Source organism: Hippoglossus stenolepis, chromosome 11 (assembly GCF_022539355.2).
Source record: "Hippoglossus stenolepis isolate QCI-W04-F060 chromosome 11, HSTE1.2, whole genome shotgun sequence".
NCBI lineage: Eukaryota > Metazoa > Chordata > Actinopteri > Pleuronectiformes > Pleuronectidae > Hippoglossus > Hippoglossus stenolepis.
The window spans coordinates 21,878,820-21,897,165 of NC_061493.1; the positions used below are offsets into that span (position 1 = coordinate 21,878,820).

The 18,346-nt window shown below is 43.1% G+C and overlaps 1 protein-coding gene across 1 annotated transcript; it reads left to right on the forward strand.

Annotated features, from left to right (window-relative positions):
- Positions 1-4,159: 4,159 nt before the first annotated feature.
- On the forward strand, positions 4,160-18,346 carry LOC118118400 (junctional protein associated with coronary artery disease homolog). Its single transcript, XM_035171597.2, has 4 exons — positions 4,160-4,296; positions 8,610-9,038; positions 10,832-14,799; positions 15,125-18,346. The coding sequence occupies exons 2-4, from the start codon at positions 8,713-8,715 to the stop codon at positions 15,157-15,159; spliced, it is 4,329 nt and encodes a 1,442-aa protein (XP_035027488.2). The 5' UTR covers positions 4,160-4,296; positions 8,610-8,712; the 3' UTR covers positions 15,160-18,346.

Below are 18,346 nucleotides of genomic sequence, written 5' to 3' on the forward strand. Positions count from 1 at the left end.
AGCTCAGGTCTAAAACAAATCGAGAAGTCATTACGATAATGTGCTTTACGGTTGTTGGTGCAAAACATTGTTAGTTACAGTTGCATTAATCAACATTTGTATGTAAAGAAAAGGATAAAATGCCAAATTACACACACTCATGAATATCAGTCCCCTAAACATGTCTAGTTTATCATTTATTCACTGAGAAATCTACCAAAATGTTGAAAAACGTCCTTCTCACAATGTTAAAGAAAGTGAAAAAACAATTCCTGGATCCACCCCCCTAATTCAGATCTGCACCAAAATTCAATGGAGTCTTCCCTGAATTCGTGTTAATCCGTCCAGTACTTTTTGTGCAATGCTGGTAAATAACCGACAAACCAACAAACGCAGACACACAATATTTATCTATGTTCAGTGCATCTCAAAGACTCCTGGGTGCTGTGGTTGTGGAATACTAATACTGTTTAGCATTTTGTTAAGAATATGAGCAGAACAGCCCGATATGGAAACCTTCATCCAGCCTCAAACAACGTAGCGTCAGATCTTTCCTCCTGCTGTACTGCTGATGTGAGAAACATGCAGCGACACCTCTTGTACGTGTAATGAGTTCAATCTACAGTGAGATCGTCACCTCTGGGTAACAGCTGCTCCGAGAAGAAGCACAATCGATGCACAGCATTCAGTCGATGTATGGATTGTTCATCGTGAAGTCCCTGGTGGACAAAATCTCAAAACCTTATTTTTATTAATAGGTGGAAGCAGGAAAGTGTTTAATCAAAGTTTACATTTGTTGCTAGAAGAAGTCTCCTCTGATGTCGTCCTGTGGCTTTTTCTGTCACAAGCTCCTTAGTCGATCACTTTAAAAGCAGTGAATTAGAAGCAGACGCCTCTAATTTGAAAGAAAAAGTCAGCCTGCCATGGGAAGTAGAGCAGAGCTGATAAAGGTGTTAGACCACCCACTGTAACACGCAGCAGGACATGAGAAGGGCTACAGAAATGGCCAAGTAATTTCCCGTCTGCCAAATGGCATGATCCCACATCAGGCTGCCACAGCGGGCCGATATAAACCACAGGTGATTTCTAAGTAAATCTCAAGACCGCGTCCCATCGGAGGTGATGGAGATCAAGTCCTGACTGGAGGTGAGCAAGTTATAGTTCTACTCCAGAGCAAGACCGAGTTTTAAAGACCTACAGATCTCATTTTAAACTTAATTTAGCTCTGCAGTTTTCAATCTTTCAACCTTTATACTGCTAAGAAAACTAGACGGAACAGTTAAAAAGCTCATTCATGCTCAACGTTAGATACATATACAAAACAAACATGGCTGTCTGTACGTACGCTGCACTTTTCCCTCGTCTATATGGACGAAACAGACAACGGAGCAGTTCCACCAGAACTCACTCAAGTGAGACGATCATAATCGTAACTTGGCTGTAAAGTTGAGTGTCTTCTTGCACGTGCCTCTCAAGTCACGTGCACACTTCCTGCTGAGCTCCAGCAGCTCTGTGTTCATCCAATCACAACCTTTACACTGTTAAAGTTTAAAAGGTCTCAAGTAAAAGATATCTGCATTGACTGAGTCACTTCCCTTTGTGCAGCTCTAAAGTCAGCATGTGCTCAAGTGCTGGGACTTATGAGCTTTCACCAAATAGTTCCCATGTTACCATAGAGATGGTTGTGGTGGTGTCTTGACAGGATGACAGGCAGCAGGAGAAGAGCTGATACAGAGGTTTGTGTTCAGCACCTCTTCTTGACTGACAGCATCTAAAATGACCAGACATCCAACACCAGTATATATATATATATATATATATATACAATAAAACCAAACACCTTTCTACCATATGCATCATTATATAAATGTATTTCCCTATAAAAAGAAAGTGAGCATTGCACAGTATAATTTTAAGGGACAACAGACGGTAGGAATCTAATAAAAGACGCTGAAACAGAACTAATAACTGTCAAAGCTCCGTGGTTCTGCTCAGGAAAGAAATTGTTTTTTTCAGGGTGTGAAGCTGTGATCTTCTACTTGACACTTGAACTGTCAACGGAGTCTTAGGGTCTACGAGAATAACCACAAATCCATGGAAACAGCTGTCGCATGAAGGCTTCTCACCACTTTTTGTGTTATGGGCACATTTATTCACTTAACATCACGTTTAGAACATGTTGTATTTAACATATATAAGTGAGACTGTGCACACCATCCCTTGCTATGGAAGAGTTCCCTGACTCTAAACATGTAGATTGAGCTTTACTTCTTGATAATTCTTGGAAAAACCTCAGCTCAAGATCCACTTACTGCTTTTCGGAGCTTCCACTCACATCTCATGCTCATCATCATCAATTTGCTTTGCTAAAAATAGCCTGAAAAAGCTTGTAAACGAACCTTATTTATCACACAATTATTACTTATAACGTGACAGGAGTCAGAGTGAGGTCATTATTGGCTGCAGTTTGTAGTTGATATAAAAAGAAAGATAAAATGTGTGGGCATTTCAAAGTTGTAGTGAAAATCAGCGTCCTGCTCAACTACCTCGCCTGTTGTGTTTATGTATAATTTTGCAGTCCTGCCAAACCAAATGTTCTATATCTTAATCACATGATCACAGGGGCGTCCTTTTAGGCTAATTCTGTTTTTAGCAATTATTTGGTTTGAACAGAATAACAATAAAAAGAGCATCAGGCTTTTAAATAAATGTTTCTTTTCTCGTGCCGGGAATCATGTTTAAACTGCGGAGAAGACAACGTACAGTCGGCTGAACATAATGTGCAATGCTGAGTTTGATGTTAATGATGTGCAGTGTCTTCTGCGTGGTCAGCAGATGTGTTGCTCATCCAGCTTCGCACTGAAGACGCGGACTTGGACAAATCAGGTGCGGTTGGCTGCAGTCGGGTTATAGCTCCAGGCCATGTGTCAACCAGGTGCATCATTTATCATCAGTGTGACAAGGTGTCCTAGAATAAGGCCTCTGATTAGGAGGTATGATAGAGCAATGGTGAGCACTGTGCGCCTCACAGCAAGAAGGTTGTTGGTTTGAATCACAATTCGGTCAGGGCCTTTCTTTTTTAGAGATATTTTGGGGGTATCTTTTTACATTTATTGATCGGAAAGTACAAGCGTGAAAGAGGGAGAGAGAATGGAGGAAGACAACCAGCAAAGGGCGAGGTCGGAATCGAACCCTGGGCCGCTGCAGGAGGAGTAAAGCCTCTGTGTGCAGGCTGCCTGGGCCCGTTAGATTAGGGACCTGTCCAGGGTCATTTCCCCAATCATCACTTCTTATCTGTTTTTATAATATTCCAATAACAAACTATTCATAAATCCATGAAGGGCACCATCTTACGCTTGTTTGACCCACAGGCCACATGGCACTGGTTGTACTGGGCAGCTTTCAGACGTGGCTGCAGGTCAATGAATCCTCCTTTTCTGGGTTAGTGAAAACAGTGAGAGGATTGTATGGTGTCCGAGTCTGGCAGAGGGCCCCCCCCCCTCCGCCCGCCCAACAGTTCAGCCGACACAACGCTTCCTCCTCAATGAGTGGATCTCTGTGAAGTGCATGCTACCAGTCGCTCCTCTGAACGAGGCATCCCTCAGAGTGCAGCATGTCACAGTTGGCACGGGAAGGCCTGAGCCCAGCACATTTAATTAGCCAAGCTGTCTTGGCATTGGACGGGAGTGGGGGACACACACGGTGACGACTCATCAACATCACCAAGGGTGCGGTTCTCTGCTCACAACCGTACACACAATGCACATCAAAAAAACTTTAGGAGGATGGGAAAGAGACGAAATTCGTAACGGGGGACACGAAAGCTTTTTAATATTTTGAGGGCGTAATGAAAGCAGGAGCACAAACAGCCGCTGACCTTTCCTGTGCAAACACAAAACGCTCTGTGCTCCCGTCAGGTTCTTATCTACCAAACCGGTGACAGAGATACAAAGACCTCACCGCTCCACACCACTGTATTTATCATTCAAGTCAATATGCCACATTGAAATGGGGAGGAGGGGAGGAGGGCTGGGGTGTGGGGTGGGGGGGGGGAGATGACTGTTGCTATGAAAAAAAAGCAAAGTTAGGAGAAACAGTTTGGAAGAAACCATTTTGACATCCCTCTCTGTAGCTTGGCTGCATGCGAGGAGCCCACCCCACCTCAGCTGTAGTGAGGAGAGCCCAGTCCAGGCAGCCAGCAACCAGCGCGTCTCTGCCTACCAATGGGCAGGCTCGGCTCTGTGCAGCAGTGCTCAGTCTCAGCAGCTGAAGCTGGGCGCAGGGGAACTGCGACGGCCGCGCCAAGCATCTTCCCAGGTATGCGTCTCCGTGTCGCCTCGCCCTTATTTGCTTTGCATTGCTGGGGCGTCCTTCTGGCTGCATGCTGCCTGTAGCCGGGGGTTTTTATTCCCAGGGAGGGGTTGCTGGGTCTGTGGTATATATATTTAATTTTTTTTTTTCTTGGGGTACGGCACACGTAGCCTGCACGGTAGCGCAGGAGCAGCGGATCTTTGGGGTAAACACTCAGTCAGCAGGAGACGCATCTGCAAAAAAAACCCAAACCCCTGCTCGTTCACCGCGCGTCAACTTGCACACACCTCAAAATGTTCGCCCTTCGACGGAGCAGCGCCGAGCGGCCGCCGCTGGGAGCGAGGCGGGGACGGTGCGCCTGCCGCCGGGCTGCGCGCATTTCTCGGGGAGAAAATTTTTGCAGAGAGATCCTGATTTGGTGAAGCGGCGTTTTTTTTTCGTCAAAACACAAACCGCTGACTACGTCTTCAACTTAGGGTGCGTGCAGGTGGAGAAGGGCTTTTTTTTTTTTTTTTTGGTGTATCCCCCTCCTGGTACTTGCGGCACAGGGCGAAGCAGGTACTGGGAGCTGATTTAGAAAAAATAATTTTCATATAGCAGTGAATTCCATGTAGGCTGAGCCATATAACACTGCAGCAGGCTATAGTAGGTCACTCTGTATCCATGCATGCACAGATATCCCTTCAACTGTGATTCATTATTGATGGATGTGTGTTGTGATACACGGGGATCTATTCCACATCATTATTCATTCATACAGAGAGTTATCATTCAGGGGGTGATTGGGGATTGAACAGAAATCTGAGTTAAACCAAAGTGTTCCTGATCACAAACGTGCTGAACTCGTGCTGGAGATGAGTTTCTCATGCGCAGTTCTTGTCATGATGAGCCTGATCTCTGGTGCTCTTGTTTTCCCTATCACTAGGTAAGATGTAGGTGCACTCCCTCAGCAGTTAGGGTGGTGCTGCCTGCCAGTGCTGATGTGTTACAGTGGCCACTACCTGTGCATGAGGTCTGCTATAGAGGCCTGGCTGCACATTGGGGGTCCCCCCCCCCCCCCTCTCTCAGCTCCTGGGTGGGTGGTGGTCAGCAAAACTCAATTTTTAAAAGTGAATTTAGACCCAACCTTCAAAATAAAGTTGTGTTTTTTTAGGGCTGCACGGGGAACAGTCACAGCTCCTAGTACAATATCTGATATGTCAAAATAAACGCAGTGATTGCTAATGAATAACACCAACTGCAACTTTTCCACCCGCTCACACTGTCACATCCCATTGCATATCAATAAAGTGCATGTAAAATATACGTGTGTTGCAATAACGTATGGTAGTTTTGTTGTTGCTATGCAAAAAAGGGCTCATGTGCCATATTTCCACTGCAATCACTTGAAGCTGTGACCTTGTCAAAAAGGGCCACTGAGTGTCGGGGTCACTCTGGTTCTCGTTCACACTCTGTCAAAGGAAGTGACTTTTTCTCCACGAGTCCGTCGCCACCGGTCATTGCTTTACTTCTGGATCTGGCTCCTTCAGGAAGCCCCATTAGTTTGCTGCATTTACCTCGATATACATTCAGCCCCACCGAGGAGCACAGGGATAGTTGGAGGACTCACATCAGACGCTCTCCGCTTTGTTTCATGTTATTTTCGGCTCGGCTACAGCTTGTCTAGTCAGTAAAGTTACTATGACAGTCATGTGTTGGCTGATCCATTTTCACATGTGGTGTCCTTGAAAGTATGCGTGGTCTTGAGGTGGAGATGTTCAGCTTGAGCCTTGATACGTCTGGATAGTATTAATTGTCTCCAGGCTATAGACTGATCCGAGGTGTTACAGCCAATCACACGGTTCGAAATGAGCTCCCAGGACAGAGACGACCCCACAATGCAAAGGGCACAAAGTTGTGAAGGGAGAAATGTTAAGGTCACATTAAGGTCAAGAGGAGGGAAGGGGATTTTTAAAAAAACATTTAAATGGAATTATATTTTATATAATGAATATTTTAAATTTATTAAAAAATAAGCAAATTAAGTGATTAATTTAACTAAACATTGTTGTTTAGGTAAGTTTTTTAAAACTATTTTCTGTCTGTTTTAAAGCTGCAGTGGTTTGTTCAATTACTTGATTCATCAACTGAAAGTAAATTAATAATCAACTAATTTGATAATATTGTTTAAGACAAATATGTCCTGGTTCCATCTTTTCATATCCACTGTTTTTTTTCTATTGGTTTCTTCATATATGATAATGTGATTATTGCTTGAACAAAACAAGCAGATGTAATGCTGGGACATTTTATTTACTTTTCATTTACTAAATGATTAATCCATAAATCGATAACTGATAGCAAATTACTATCAAGGTTATTGTAAAACTTTATTTGTATTTACAGATTTCAGAATGATTAAAGACATTCTGTTGAAGTTATGTATAATTCAAAGCCATTTTTACATGATCACTTTTATTTAAATTTAAAATCTTTGGAACGTAATTCCTGAACATTATTTAAGTTTATTTAATTGTACTGATGTGTTACTCACATTGTTGTTCAATATGAAAACCTGTGTATTTTGTACATACACACACTGCGACAACAGCCACTGTTGGAAACTTCCTGGAAACTTCTGGAGAAGTCTACACGTAGTTAATGTGGACTGGTACATGTGCTCACTCTGTTGTCTTACATGATGGGTTTGCATATGTTTGGATGATCACCTGACACATAACGTCCATTTAGAAACAGAGGTGGAGTAGTTTGAATAATAATAAATAAATAAATAATAATCTAAATGTGTCTTGAGGTGACACCTTCATAACGGAAAGTGAATAGAGAGCCACGATTAGAGTCGAAATACGATGAGCCGAAATGCTAATGTGTGCAAAGCCTTTGATCTCTGTGTTACTGTTTTACAACCAGGCAGGACAGACTGTTACAGCCACTAATTAATATAGGAGAAAGGCAGTTGTGCATTCACACACATGCACACACACGTAAACACAAAAAGTAGTGGAACTCTGCAGAATGCACTTCATATTTACGTTTTTCGTCTGTTATCAAGCAGTAATTTATTATTTTTTACAGGATATATTTGTTGCCTTATGTTTACACCTGAATGAACAGTTGATTGAATGATCAGAGAATTGAGCGTGACTATTTTCAACATTCCCTTGATTCTGTTCTTCAGTTGAAAAAGTTTTTGTCATAAAGTAAATGAGGTAATACAGTACATATAATATGATGCACCCATCGTTCTGTGCTTCTACAGAGGTTTAAAAACAGGATTTTCATTAAGATGAAATGTATGATTTCTACATTTTAGATCATGTTATAGTTAAACATGAAATTCTCAACTAAAGATGAAAAGAAATGAGATTCATGTCAAATGAATACTTTTAATTTGTTATATTAACTTACACAGGTTTTTGTTAGACTTTGAACTGGTTAATATGAATCAGGGGCTCAGTCACTTTAATTACATGTAATAAATGTACCATATTTTCCTTGATGCCGTTAAGACACAAAAAATATTGGCAACTTACCAACTTTCCCCACACATGCTGACACAGCACAGAGACAAAGGGCAGTATACATTATATTTAGTGATTAATATTGAATATTCAATTCCCTGTATGTGGGATTTCTGCAGAGTCGGACACAGATTGATAGTTTGCTGAGGTATTTAATCTCTTATTTCTTTACTTAATGTAGGAGAATCTCCTTGCGGTGTCTTTTAGCATGCGCAGTTATTTTTGTGTATTGAAAGTACAGCATTTAATATCCGCATGCGTAGAATAGGGGCGCTGTCCAGATGCTGCTCTGAGGTTCTGGAGAAGAACAAAGGTGATTCTATTGACTGATGACAAATGTTCCTATAGAACCTGGAGGAGACATTCGTCACTGTATTGATCCCAAACAATGTGTAGAGAAATCAGTATTTTGGCAGGGATTTAAATTCTTATGTTAAAGATATGTTTTAGAACGAAGGGTGTGGTTACATGTTCTGTTATTTTTTTTGGGAGAGACTTAGAAACTGTTCTGAAAATTAAAGTGGACCGTGCAGAGCAAGAATTAAAAAAGGGGATGTTAAATTTGTCTGTGTGCACCTTTAGGTCTTTATTTATACATTTCAAAGTTGCCTTTGGAGACAATAATGTGTGCACAAAAGGCTGAGTTATGTTTAGCACATGTGTATTTAACTTGGGAAGGCACTCGCTGATTGTTAGCACACACATAGCGCATGGTGAAAAAAGAATAGAAAAATGACACATCCTCGTTTTAGGTGCACCCAGAAATAATCTGTTCACACTATCCTGTCCTCTCCTCAGTGATGGCCTCTGCTGAGCAAACGTGCTCCAGCTTCCACCAGCAGCACTGCGCATAAGGCAACACACCCACCTTTGCCCTCCTACCCAGAAGTGAGACACCACCATGTACAGTGTGGAGGACCTTCTCATTTCGCACGGATATAAATTGCCCAAGAGCGGCCCTCCTTCTGCCACGCCTTATGACAAGCGTCCTGCTGATTGCCAGCGTGAACTTGTGGACAACAGGGCTGGCCGGGGGACGCTGAACGGGTATGAGGCGGACCGGGGGGCATCTATCACAGGCATCTACGCCAGTAGGCAGGCACTGGTGAAGTGCTACCCCGCCACAGACAACGAGAGCGGGGAAAGGTTCCAAAGGAGAAAAGAAGCCGGCATCGGTATCCTAGGTGACGCTCAGCCCTTGGGTGATTCTCTCGCCACGGATAGTGGGTGAGTGTTTTTTTTTCTCCCTCCCTTTTGCAATCCCCCACACCCTTTTCCCCTTTTTCCCTCTCCCCCCTCTTACTGGGGCCCTTCGGTATTGCATGCAAAACTGAGTCTGCACTGCGCAGGTTTTTTTTTTTTTCCTCCTCTTCCCTTTCCCCTCCTTCCACAGCTGCAGAACAGTGTGGCTGCAGCAGCGCCACTGACATATAGATATAAGGAATTGTGAAAGGTGCCTTTGCGCTCTGAGTTGTTTACATGGCTGCACAGAGAGGTGACTTGTGTCTCTGTGGAGCCCGAACACGCGCTGGTATCTTCTCCGCAGCCTCGACGAAGGCAGGCAGATGTAAATAGCAGCACTAGACAGCGAGCAAACTGAGGAGGACTGAACATGCCTCAAGACAGGCGCGTAATCACTCCACTGTAAACACTGGCACACTGAATCACGCCCAGCACGTGCTTTGTGATGTAAGCATGTTGCTGGGCAAGTGTGCACAGCGTGGCTCCCCTCAGCCATACAGTAGCATATGCTGCTGAGGATGATCCATTGACTTTGCTGCTTGAACGTATGAGTACAGTGAGCCCTGTGATTTAGTGCAGTGCAGATATGAGATGGAGCTCCTAAAAGGCAAATTGTTATTCATCCAGTTTTTGACTCCTCGTTTTTATTCATTAGACTTGATATTTTTCAAACATACACTGTAATATGTATATATTATATAGATTTATGGTTATATTTCTATTCGTTTTTTTTAAAGGGAACTGCTAACTGCAAATCATGGTTGTATGTAGCTATTTAATAAACTACCCTGAGGGATTAATCAATTATTGATTTATTTCATTTGAAGTTATATTTGAATTTCAACAAGAATTTCAAATCAAATCTAAACTCTCTCGTTCCTTATTACTGACAAACATGCACGGATGTGACTGATGACCTGGGGATATTCAAGGATTTCAGTGCTGCTCCACGACAGCAAGAAAATTACCACAACTGCTTGAGGAAATTATAAATTACAGTGTATTTTAAGAAATTACCCAATTTAACACAAAGAAGTGAAGCTCAGATTTTTAGACTTAATCTATTATGATATATTATGCTGCTTCTGAGATAATTGTTTCAGCATTGCAGCTATATCCTGCACTTAGGTAAATATGGATCTGTGACTAAAATTGTATCCAGGCAGCAGTGGAACCACAGTATTGAACCGTCACTTGTCACAGTCGCCATTCTATGTTAGTTTAATAATGCATAATGCTTGTGATATATAGGGACAATAAAAAAGACCCACTTCTTCTTCGTCTTTTCCCCTATGTTTCTTTTTATTGATTGGCCTGCCATCAAAGTTGTATGCTGTATTTCCTAAAAAGGTACAGTTTGATATTACTAATTGAGTTATGTGATCAATTGAACAGACGGGGGAAAGAGTACTTTTTTGTCAGATCAGGTAATGGGCCACAGTCACTCTCCAAAATGACAAGCTTCTTAGAAAAGGTCAGCACAATTTAATATACAGATCATATTGCAGTAGCATCACCATTTCATGGCGTCTTCTAGGGACTAGGGAGCCGCTGACTCAAGCAGTTTTGTCTAGTGTATGTGCCGGCTCTCCTCGATTGAGTTGCACTGGCACGGACAAAGCCAAACACATGCATGGACATCTTACTTCTAATATTTAGTAATCATTAAATGTCAAATGGCTTTTTTAAAGATTCAATGTTAACCTCAAATCAAAGTCACCTACCTGTCTGTAACACTGTGGCGGTCCTAGTAACACTGAACTTTTCTGTCTTTGCAGGTTCTACGATGTTCCCAGTTTGACTTATTCAGAGCCACTGAGCCATGACGAAAGGGATGTTTCCTACTGGCGGAGGCGAGGCCAGGACTTCAGCATCCTCCTGGACTATGCTGATGGCAGGGAGCTGAGGGCCTCTGCTGGAGCATGGAGGCCACAGGCCCTGATCGCAGCGGAGGAGCACAGGGCAGAGAGGCGAGCGCAGCAGCTATGGGAGGATATTTCCTGGCTAAGGGATCCAGATGCAGCCCCTTGTCAGCTAAGGGTGACTGGGGAGAGGAAGTGCCAGAGCCTTGGTACAGAGGAGTGGAGGCCTGCTGTGGGCCTGGGAAGGCAGCTGTCAGATGGTGATGGGGACAGATGGGCTCAGGACCACTATCGTTTGAGGACACCTGAGGGTTTTTTTCACCCTAGAACTAAAGCAAAGTCTCAATCTCTCCCAAGAGTTTTGTCACCTAATAGAATTAATGGCAGAGAGCTAATTCCATCCAGACCTAGCCTACCTGATAGACAACAGAGGATAAACAGCACTGTCTTCTCTGGGCCCTATAGTAGGTATATCTATAGTGGTGCTCTTGGCAGGGAGCGTTGGGGTAGGAATGCTGGGCCAAGCAGCCATGTTGCACTTTTACCAAAGCCCAGGTTCAGCAGGCCTTTAAAGCCTCCATCATATGAGATTCACCAGCAGACTAGGGGTAGCGCAGAAATGCTTGCTATAGAGCAGGGTGCCAAACAAAAAGATAGGTCTCTCTATTTTCCAAGGGGTGGGGAGCTCAGACAAGACTATTTCGCACAACACTCTGCCATCACTGGAATGGAGCCCCCTGGCTACATCCCACCCCCATCTTATAAAAGACCCCCACTCCCAAGAGCAGTTTCAATCAACCGCAATGAAATGGCAAACCTAAGATGGAGGGCGGAAGCTCTGCAGATGCATAGTTCAGATCCTGGAAGATGGTTTTCCAGACAGGGAGGTGGTTCATGGCTGGAGTATTATGGAGATCGTGGGGCATCCTATCGAAAACTGGTGCATTCTGGACATGAAGAACAACCAGGTCCTGCCCGTCAATTACCCACTGAAGACCCAAGAGCGAAGCAAATCTCAGGAGGGCCTGGGGGAAATTCTCTCACTGACTCAGACAAGATCCGTAACATCAGCAAAGAGATTCCACTCGCGATTCCTTCCGCGATTCCTTCAGCGATTCCACCCGCGATTCCAACCGCGATTCCACCCGCGATTCCACCCGCGATTCCACCCAAGATTTTAGGACAATCTACACATGATAGTGCCTTTATTACCCAACAGGGGCCAGCTCTCAATACTGATGGCCGCAAAACAGCTCTCATAGAAAATGACAGCAGTAATCGATGGTCTAACAGGGGAATAAACAAAAAAAGTGACAGTGTAGCTCCTGAACAAAACCGTACTCAGTTCTTTCCTTCATCTATTCTGGGTAAACCACCACCTCCCCCATGCAAGCCGGTTGATCAGGGTGTCTCTGAAATTGTGGCAGAGGTCAAAAAGGTGGAGGTACCTGATCCACCAGAAAAAGACAAAAACAAGAATCTAAAAAAGAGACTTAGTGAGACAATTTTTTGTTTGGTGTCTGTCCCTGTTACTCCACAACTCTGTGGGACGATCCGTGATCAGAATAACAACAATGAGAAGTCACCAGACCCAGCAGACAGTCCAAGTGATAATAAAACTGGCCACTTAACAAACCAAAGTCTCCAAAGCACATCTTCAGCTGAAGCTGAGCTGCAAGCACTTACTGGTAGCATAGCGAGCAGCAAAACAAGCAGTAGAGCAAGCAGCAAAATGTTTAAAAAAGTACCCTGTAGACCCCCTAAAATAAACCATTACAAGGAGCTGAAACTGTCTGGATCCTGGCCTTCAAACCAGTATCGAGACCAGGAGACACAAACAAGTCCAGAGGTCCAAAAACCTGCCCCTGAAAACAAGGAAGCACAACAAGAACCTGTCCCTCCAGACACTGAGGACCCTCCTGACAGCAGTGGTGTAGCGGGCACTGCCTTCACTTTTCCTATAAAGGGAGTGAAGAGCCTGAAACTGTCAAGCAACAGCGCCTTCTCCCTGACATCCACCTTCTCCAACCAGCTGAACAAGAGCACAGCTCAGCAGCCAGCAGTACCACCCTCAGGAAATGTGGAGGAGAACAAACCAGCAGCAAACACTGGGCCAGAGGCCTTGCAACAGTTGCTATTGAAACCGACTACCCAGCGGCCATGGGATGCTGTCAAAGAGCTGGAGACCATCAAAAAGGAAGTCCAGGATCAACAGCAGCAGCAGAACAGCAAACAGCCCAGCGTTGACAAGTGCATAGAGGACCTCAATGAGGCTTACAAAGACATCTTGGAGCTAGGCACTGCCAGCAATAAAGTCCCAAATGGTTCTGTACAAATCCCTGAGCGTATCAAAATCCGGTTGACATCAGAACCTCTCAACAAGCCCAGCAGCCTTAGGCGCAGTGCAGTAAGCTGGTCTGTTGACCCAGAATACAGGGAAGTCAAGAGCGCCTTCTCCAGGCCTGCAACAAAATCAGTGACTTTCAGCAAGCAGCTTCGGGAGGAACTGCCCGTCCCCCCCAGGGAGACAGGCTTCCGAGAATACAGGGTTGTTTCGCACCTTTCGCGCAGACGGAGCAATGATGGCAGGACAGTAAAACTAGATCTGCCAGATGAGCCCATCGAGACACCACTTTGTGACTTCAGTCCAACAACGCACACCACATCAGCTGAGGTACCCTGGGCAGATAGACAGCCCATGCAGGATGCCTCTACACTCACTAGTCCTCCAGATTACGAGGACATATGCCAGACTTTGCGTCATTCTAAAGACCCATCGGATGTCAATAAAGCATCTTCAGGCAATTCAAACCCTAATGACCCTGAGACTCTTCAAGATCTCAGTGGTGAATCAGAGGAAGACTGCCCTATTTGTAAAAGAGAGCTTGAGAATCAGATGCGACAGGGTCCATTGCCTCCACTTCATGAGGAGAACAGCTCGGACAGCTCAGCCACTCAAAATGGCAGTCCACCACAATGTGCTGCCTTAGAAAGTCCAGCAGACGATTCCCTCACTGAGGAGCCAAATGACTCAAGTTTGAAACAGTCTGGGTCTGATCTGTGTGGTGAGACAAGGGAACAGAATACTTTGACACGGGGAGGGAATGAAATAACAGACAATGCTCAAGCAGACAACTTGGACAATATGGGTGCAGTTAATTCTGCTGAGAGCTTATTAATGAATGACGCTACAAAGGAGAGCGCATCCATAATATTAGCAAATGATGTGCCTGCAGACCCCAAAGTCACAGAGGAACAGAGAGCTTGTGAAGCAAAAGCTAAGGAAGTAGAAGCGAAGGAAGCCAGTATAGGAGAAATACCTGAAGGCAGTGCAGACAAACAGTCATCTGAAGTGAAATTACAGAATGAGATACAAGACAGTGCAACGCCTGACGACAAGCAGGCGCAAGAGAAGAATCCTTTCGCTGTCCCAGAGCAGAGAGTGGTTCTACGGACTCATTTGGGTCGCGACCACCAAGGGTTACCTGAGTTTCCACCAGATAGACTGCCCCTTTCAGTTCCCCCTAATCTAGACCGCAGGCTGTCTCTTAGCTTGGAGGGGGAGAGGAGGAGCAGGGGACCAGCTCACCGAATGGAAGTGCTGCAGAACAAGCTGGCTATTTCCCCAGGACGGGTGGCAGTTGAGCGTCTGGCCCGGATGAGGGATGTGGACGTTATGTATCGTATGAGGCGCCTGAGCATCAGGAGCACTGACTCTGGGGAAGGGGATGCAGAGGGGGAGGGAAAGGAGGGAAAGGAGGATCAAGTTGAGGAAAGCCACCCTTTGCCTCAGAGAAATAAGGAGAATGACCAAGAGGTCACCAATTCACAGCAGGTCTCTGATGAGACAGTGTTACAAAACGAGGAGGAGTCATCTCTCTCAGGTAAGATAAAAACAATGAGAGGGAAATAAGGATCTTTGTGGTTGTCGAGTTTGGACGACTGAAGAGAAATCATAGTCCCGTGTTAGCAAATGTTAAAACAATATTGTCTATTTAACTTATCTCAAGTTATCGAAGTTGAAGAAACTGTCAGTGGACCTTGCTGTTAAAGACAAATCCACAAGATGGTCTCACTGTCCACATTCTGCTTTTCTGCTTTAGATAATTTAGTAGAAAAATAATACAACATAGATAAAATTGATATACAATTTGATAAAGACAAAAATACACATTTTCTAAATTCACATTTCTCTTCTTTATATCTTAGAACCCCATGATCCCAGCCGAGTGGAGACATTGTAGAGAGACTACGACCATCATGTCCATCTGAGGTTATTAGCTCCAACACTGTGACCTGGCTGCCTACTAGAATGCCTTCATCTCATTTTGACACTGAAATGGCCTTCTTGTCCGACAAGAGCATTGTGTACACCCTCACCCTCGGCGCTGCGTTGACTTCTGAGTGCTGTTCCACTGCCAAAGGGAGGTGCCCCCTTAACATTAGGGGCAACTTCCACCCCCAGAATCCTTCCCCAGCCTTCCCAAACTGACTTCCCTCTACCCCACTTATCCTCCATCCCCAAGCCCATCCTCTTATAGGGTTTCTACTAGTTAGTCTTCTTGTAGCGGCTTGTCCTTTCTATTCTATCCTCCCTACGCTTTTCTCATTGGCAGACATTATGCAATTCTGTCGCACATACTACAACTTCTAAAAATGTCCATAGTGAATACAGTTGAGACATTTTTCGCATTCTGAACAATTCTGTTTGTTTACAGGCGAGTCGTTAAAGGATATGAATGTAAGCATTTATGTTTAACCTAATGTAGAGATAGAAGGGTTACTCTCACAAACCTGTTCTGTTGCATTTACACCAAAATAAACTGCTCATCTGATTGTTGTGGTGAGGAAAACAGCTGTTTTAGAACTGGACATCACTGTCTCTGGCTCAAGAACTGTTTTGATTTTCAGATGAGATAAATCAGCCTTCGGTTTTTAGAATTTCATCGACATTGAACCCTTTTTTCATTGCTTTTGTACACACTACAACCATAACCATAACACAAAGAGCTCTTCAATGAAGAGTGAGTCTATACCACATGACATGATAGATCAGTGACCTGTTATACGATACACTGGTTCTACACTGGAGAGGGAGAGTTGCCTTCTTTTACCAGATGAGTGTTCCCTTGTTGGATCAGGTGAAGTCTCTGGTTATTTGCCTGGTCAATCTGGCCTGATCTGATGTATAACTCCCATTTCCAGGTAATTTCAGGAAGCAATAAAAGGCACAGATAGAGATAAAATGGTGGTCAGCAAAATTGATAAGCATTAAAGATGGATATAGGGAAAAAGAACAAAAATCAAGGTCCATAGAGCAATACTGTTGTACTATTGGCTCAGTGGTGCAGTGGAGCGATGTGTAGGAACCATGGTCAGGAGTTTTAATGTGAACGTGTCATTCAAATTATACTACAGGGATATGGAATTGTGTCAGGGTATATGGGCAACTAACAGGGGGTGGGTGTTACTTCATGATATATAGTATATCTATGTTCATACATCTGTAAGCAAGACGACATTTCACGGGAATATTTATTTTTTTTATCATCAAATTGTTAATGAGTTTGCATAATGTACAAAATAAAGTATATTTTAAATATTTTAAGAGATATTTTGTATTCAACCATGAAATTTTTATTTCTCCACGCTTATATCAAGTTGAAAGTATCATGTGTCTGTAAAGTATCATATTAAGAGTACACATAATTTTCTAGTGCTTTAAAACAGAGTGGTGTAGGAAGGGATGACCCTGTGGTGTGCCTTGATCACACGATTTCGGTTTCAGTGAGCGGTAGGGTTCATCCATGCGAGTGTTTGACGTGAGGGAAGCTTTTTGATTGTGCCATGATTTCCTATTTGATAGTGCTTTTTCATACGCTAACAGAGTCAATGTTGGACGCTCCATGTGATGTTTGATACATATATCCATCTCCATCTTGTTTCCGATGTTGAACTGTGTCTTGTTTATTTCCTTTGTATGTCTTCCAGTTCAGATCATGTGTTGTTCTGTTATTGGTTCTTGGAAATATGTTTAGAAATAAAAGTGGGATGTTTTTTCTTTTCTCTTCCTTCTGTCTTTCTCTCCCGAACCTAATTCCCTCTTTATCTTAATGTGTTTCTTTCATTCAACAGCGTGTTCATTTTGTGTAAATTGTTCTGCTGTCACTAAACATTTATTGCACTAAAGGATACAATGTGCTCTGCTCATCTTGGCTTAAAACCATGTATTTGCAAAAAGTATGACAATTGTTTTTTTTAAATACAGGAGTTTTTGATAAATTTTAAATCGTACCTTAAAATCTAAATCTAATAGCTAAAAACTTGATATAAACAATTTTGCTCTTACATGGTTTTTCCACGCCAGCAGTGTTGCATTGGTGTAATGTATCAACAACAGATCTGTAGGAAACCATCACTGTTTAATCATTCATCAAGTATCACTTAATTGTTATGTAGCATTTTACAGTTGTAGCATTTTATCAACTCAGAACTTTGTCTTAGTATTTCAAACATTTCTTGTAAATCTGGATCATGTCGCCTTATTACGTGTGCATTACATTATACTCCAGGCAATGCCAAATATTAATGTACGAAGCACTGTTTCATACCTTAGGTTTTTACAAACAACTTGCTGTTCTGCCATCCCTCTAGCTGGAGAGGTACAGTAGCATTGTGGATAGTTTCTGCTCTTCATGCTGTTTATCTGTAGGAACATTGAATCAAAGCTGTGAACTTCAAATAAGACAAAAAAAGCATAATCATAAAAAGTACAGGATGAGATTCAGTGTTTCAAGACAAGCCCATTGTCGGCATCACAGGGAGGACAAGCTGACACGCCCGTAATTACTAACATCTCATTTTCAATTCATTTTGAAGACTGAAAGGCTTTGCCTCTGTCTTGTGTGTAAACTGCCCCTAACAACATTTAAATAGCTATTTCCGTACATATGCCCCCCCCACCCCCCCCTAATAATTGGCATGTCAGGTACACTTGAACATAGTGTCATTAGACTCTTTGTACGGCAGGTTATGTGCAACATGAAGTAATTATGCACACTTGTAATATTTTATATTTTCATATGAGATTTAAGTGCTTTTTGTACTCACTGACATCTTTTTTTCTTCCTTGCATGAAATGCAAGAGAGAGGAGGAAAAAAAAGTTTTTCATAAAGTATATTTACATTTGGTACTCCAACAGTAAAAACCAGTGGGCAAAACATTACGTTTCATAATTTAATTTACAAAACTATGCCAAGTATTTAGAAGCTATTTTTAGAGTAATTCAAAAGAGAACTCATTCATTTTCTTTCCTTTAACACATGCCTTTATCTTTGTATCTATAAATATGAGCATAATCCATAGTCATATGATTGTGCTACTGTTGTATGATACTGCAGTCTGATTCATAAATAAACTCTTTGCATGAA

What these genes read in the sequence shown, in the direction of transcription:
- LOC118118400 (XM_035171597.2), top strand. Translation starts at nt 8,713, where the DNA reads ATGTACAGTGTGGAGGACCTTCTCATTTCGCACGGATATAAATTGCCC. An exon ending in TCTCTCGCCACGGATAGTGG is followed by an intron (nt 9,039 to 10,831) that starts GTGAGTGTTTTT and finishes CTGTCTTTGCAG; the next exon opens with GTTCTACGATGTTCCCAGTT. An exon ending in GGAGGAGTCATCTCTCTCAG is followed by an intron (nt 14,800 to 15,124) that starts GTAAGATAAAAA and finishes TTTATATCTTAG; the next exon opens with AACCCCATGATCCCAGCCGA.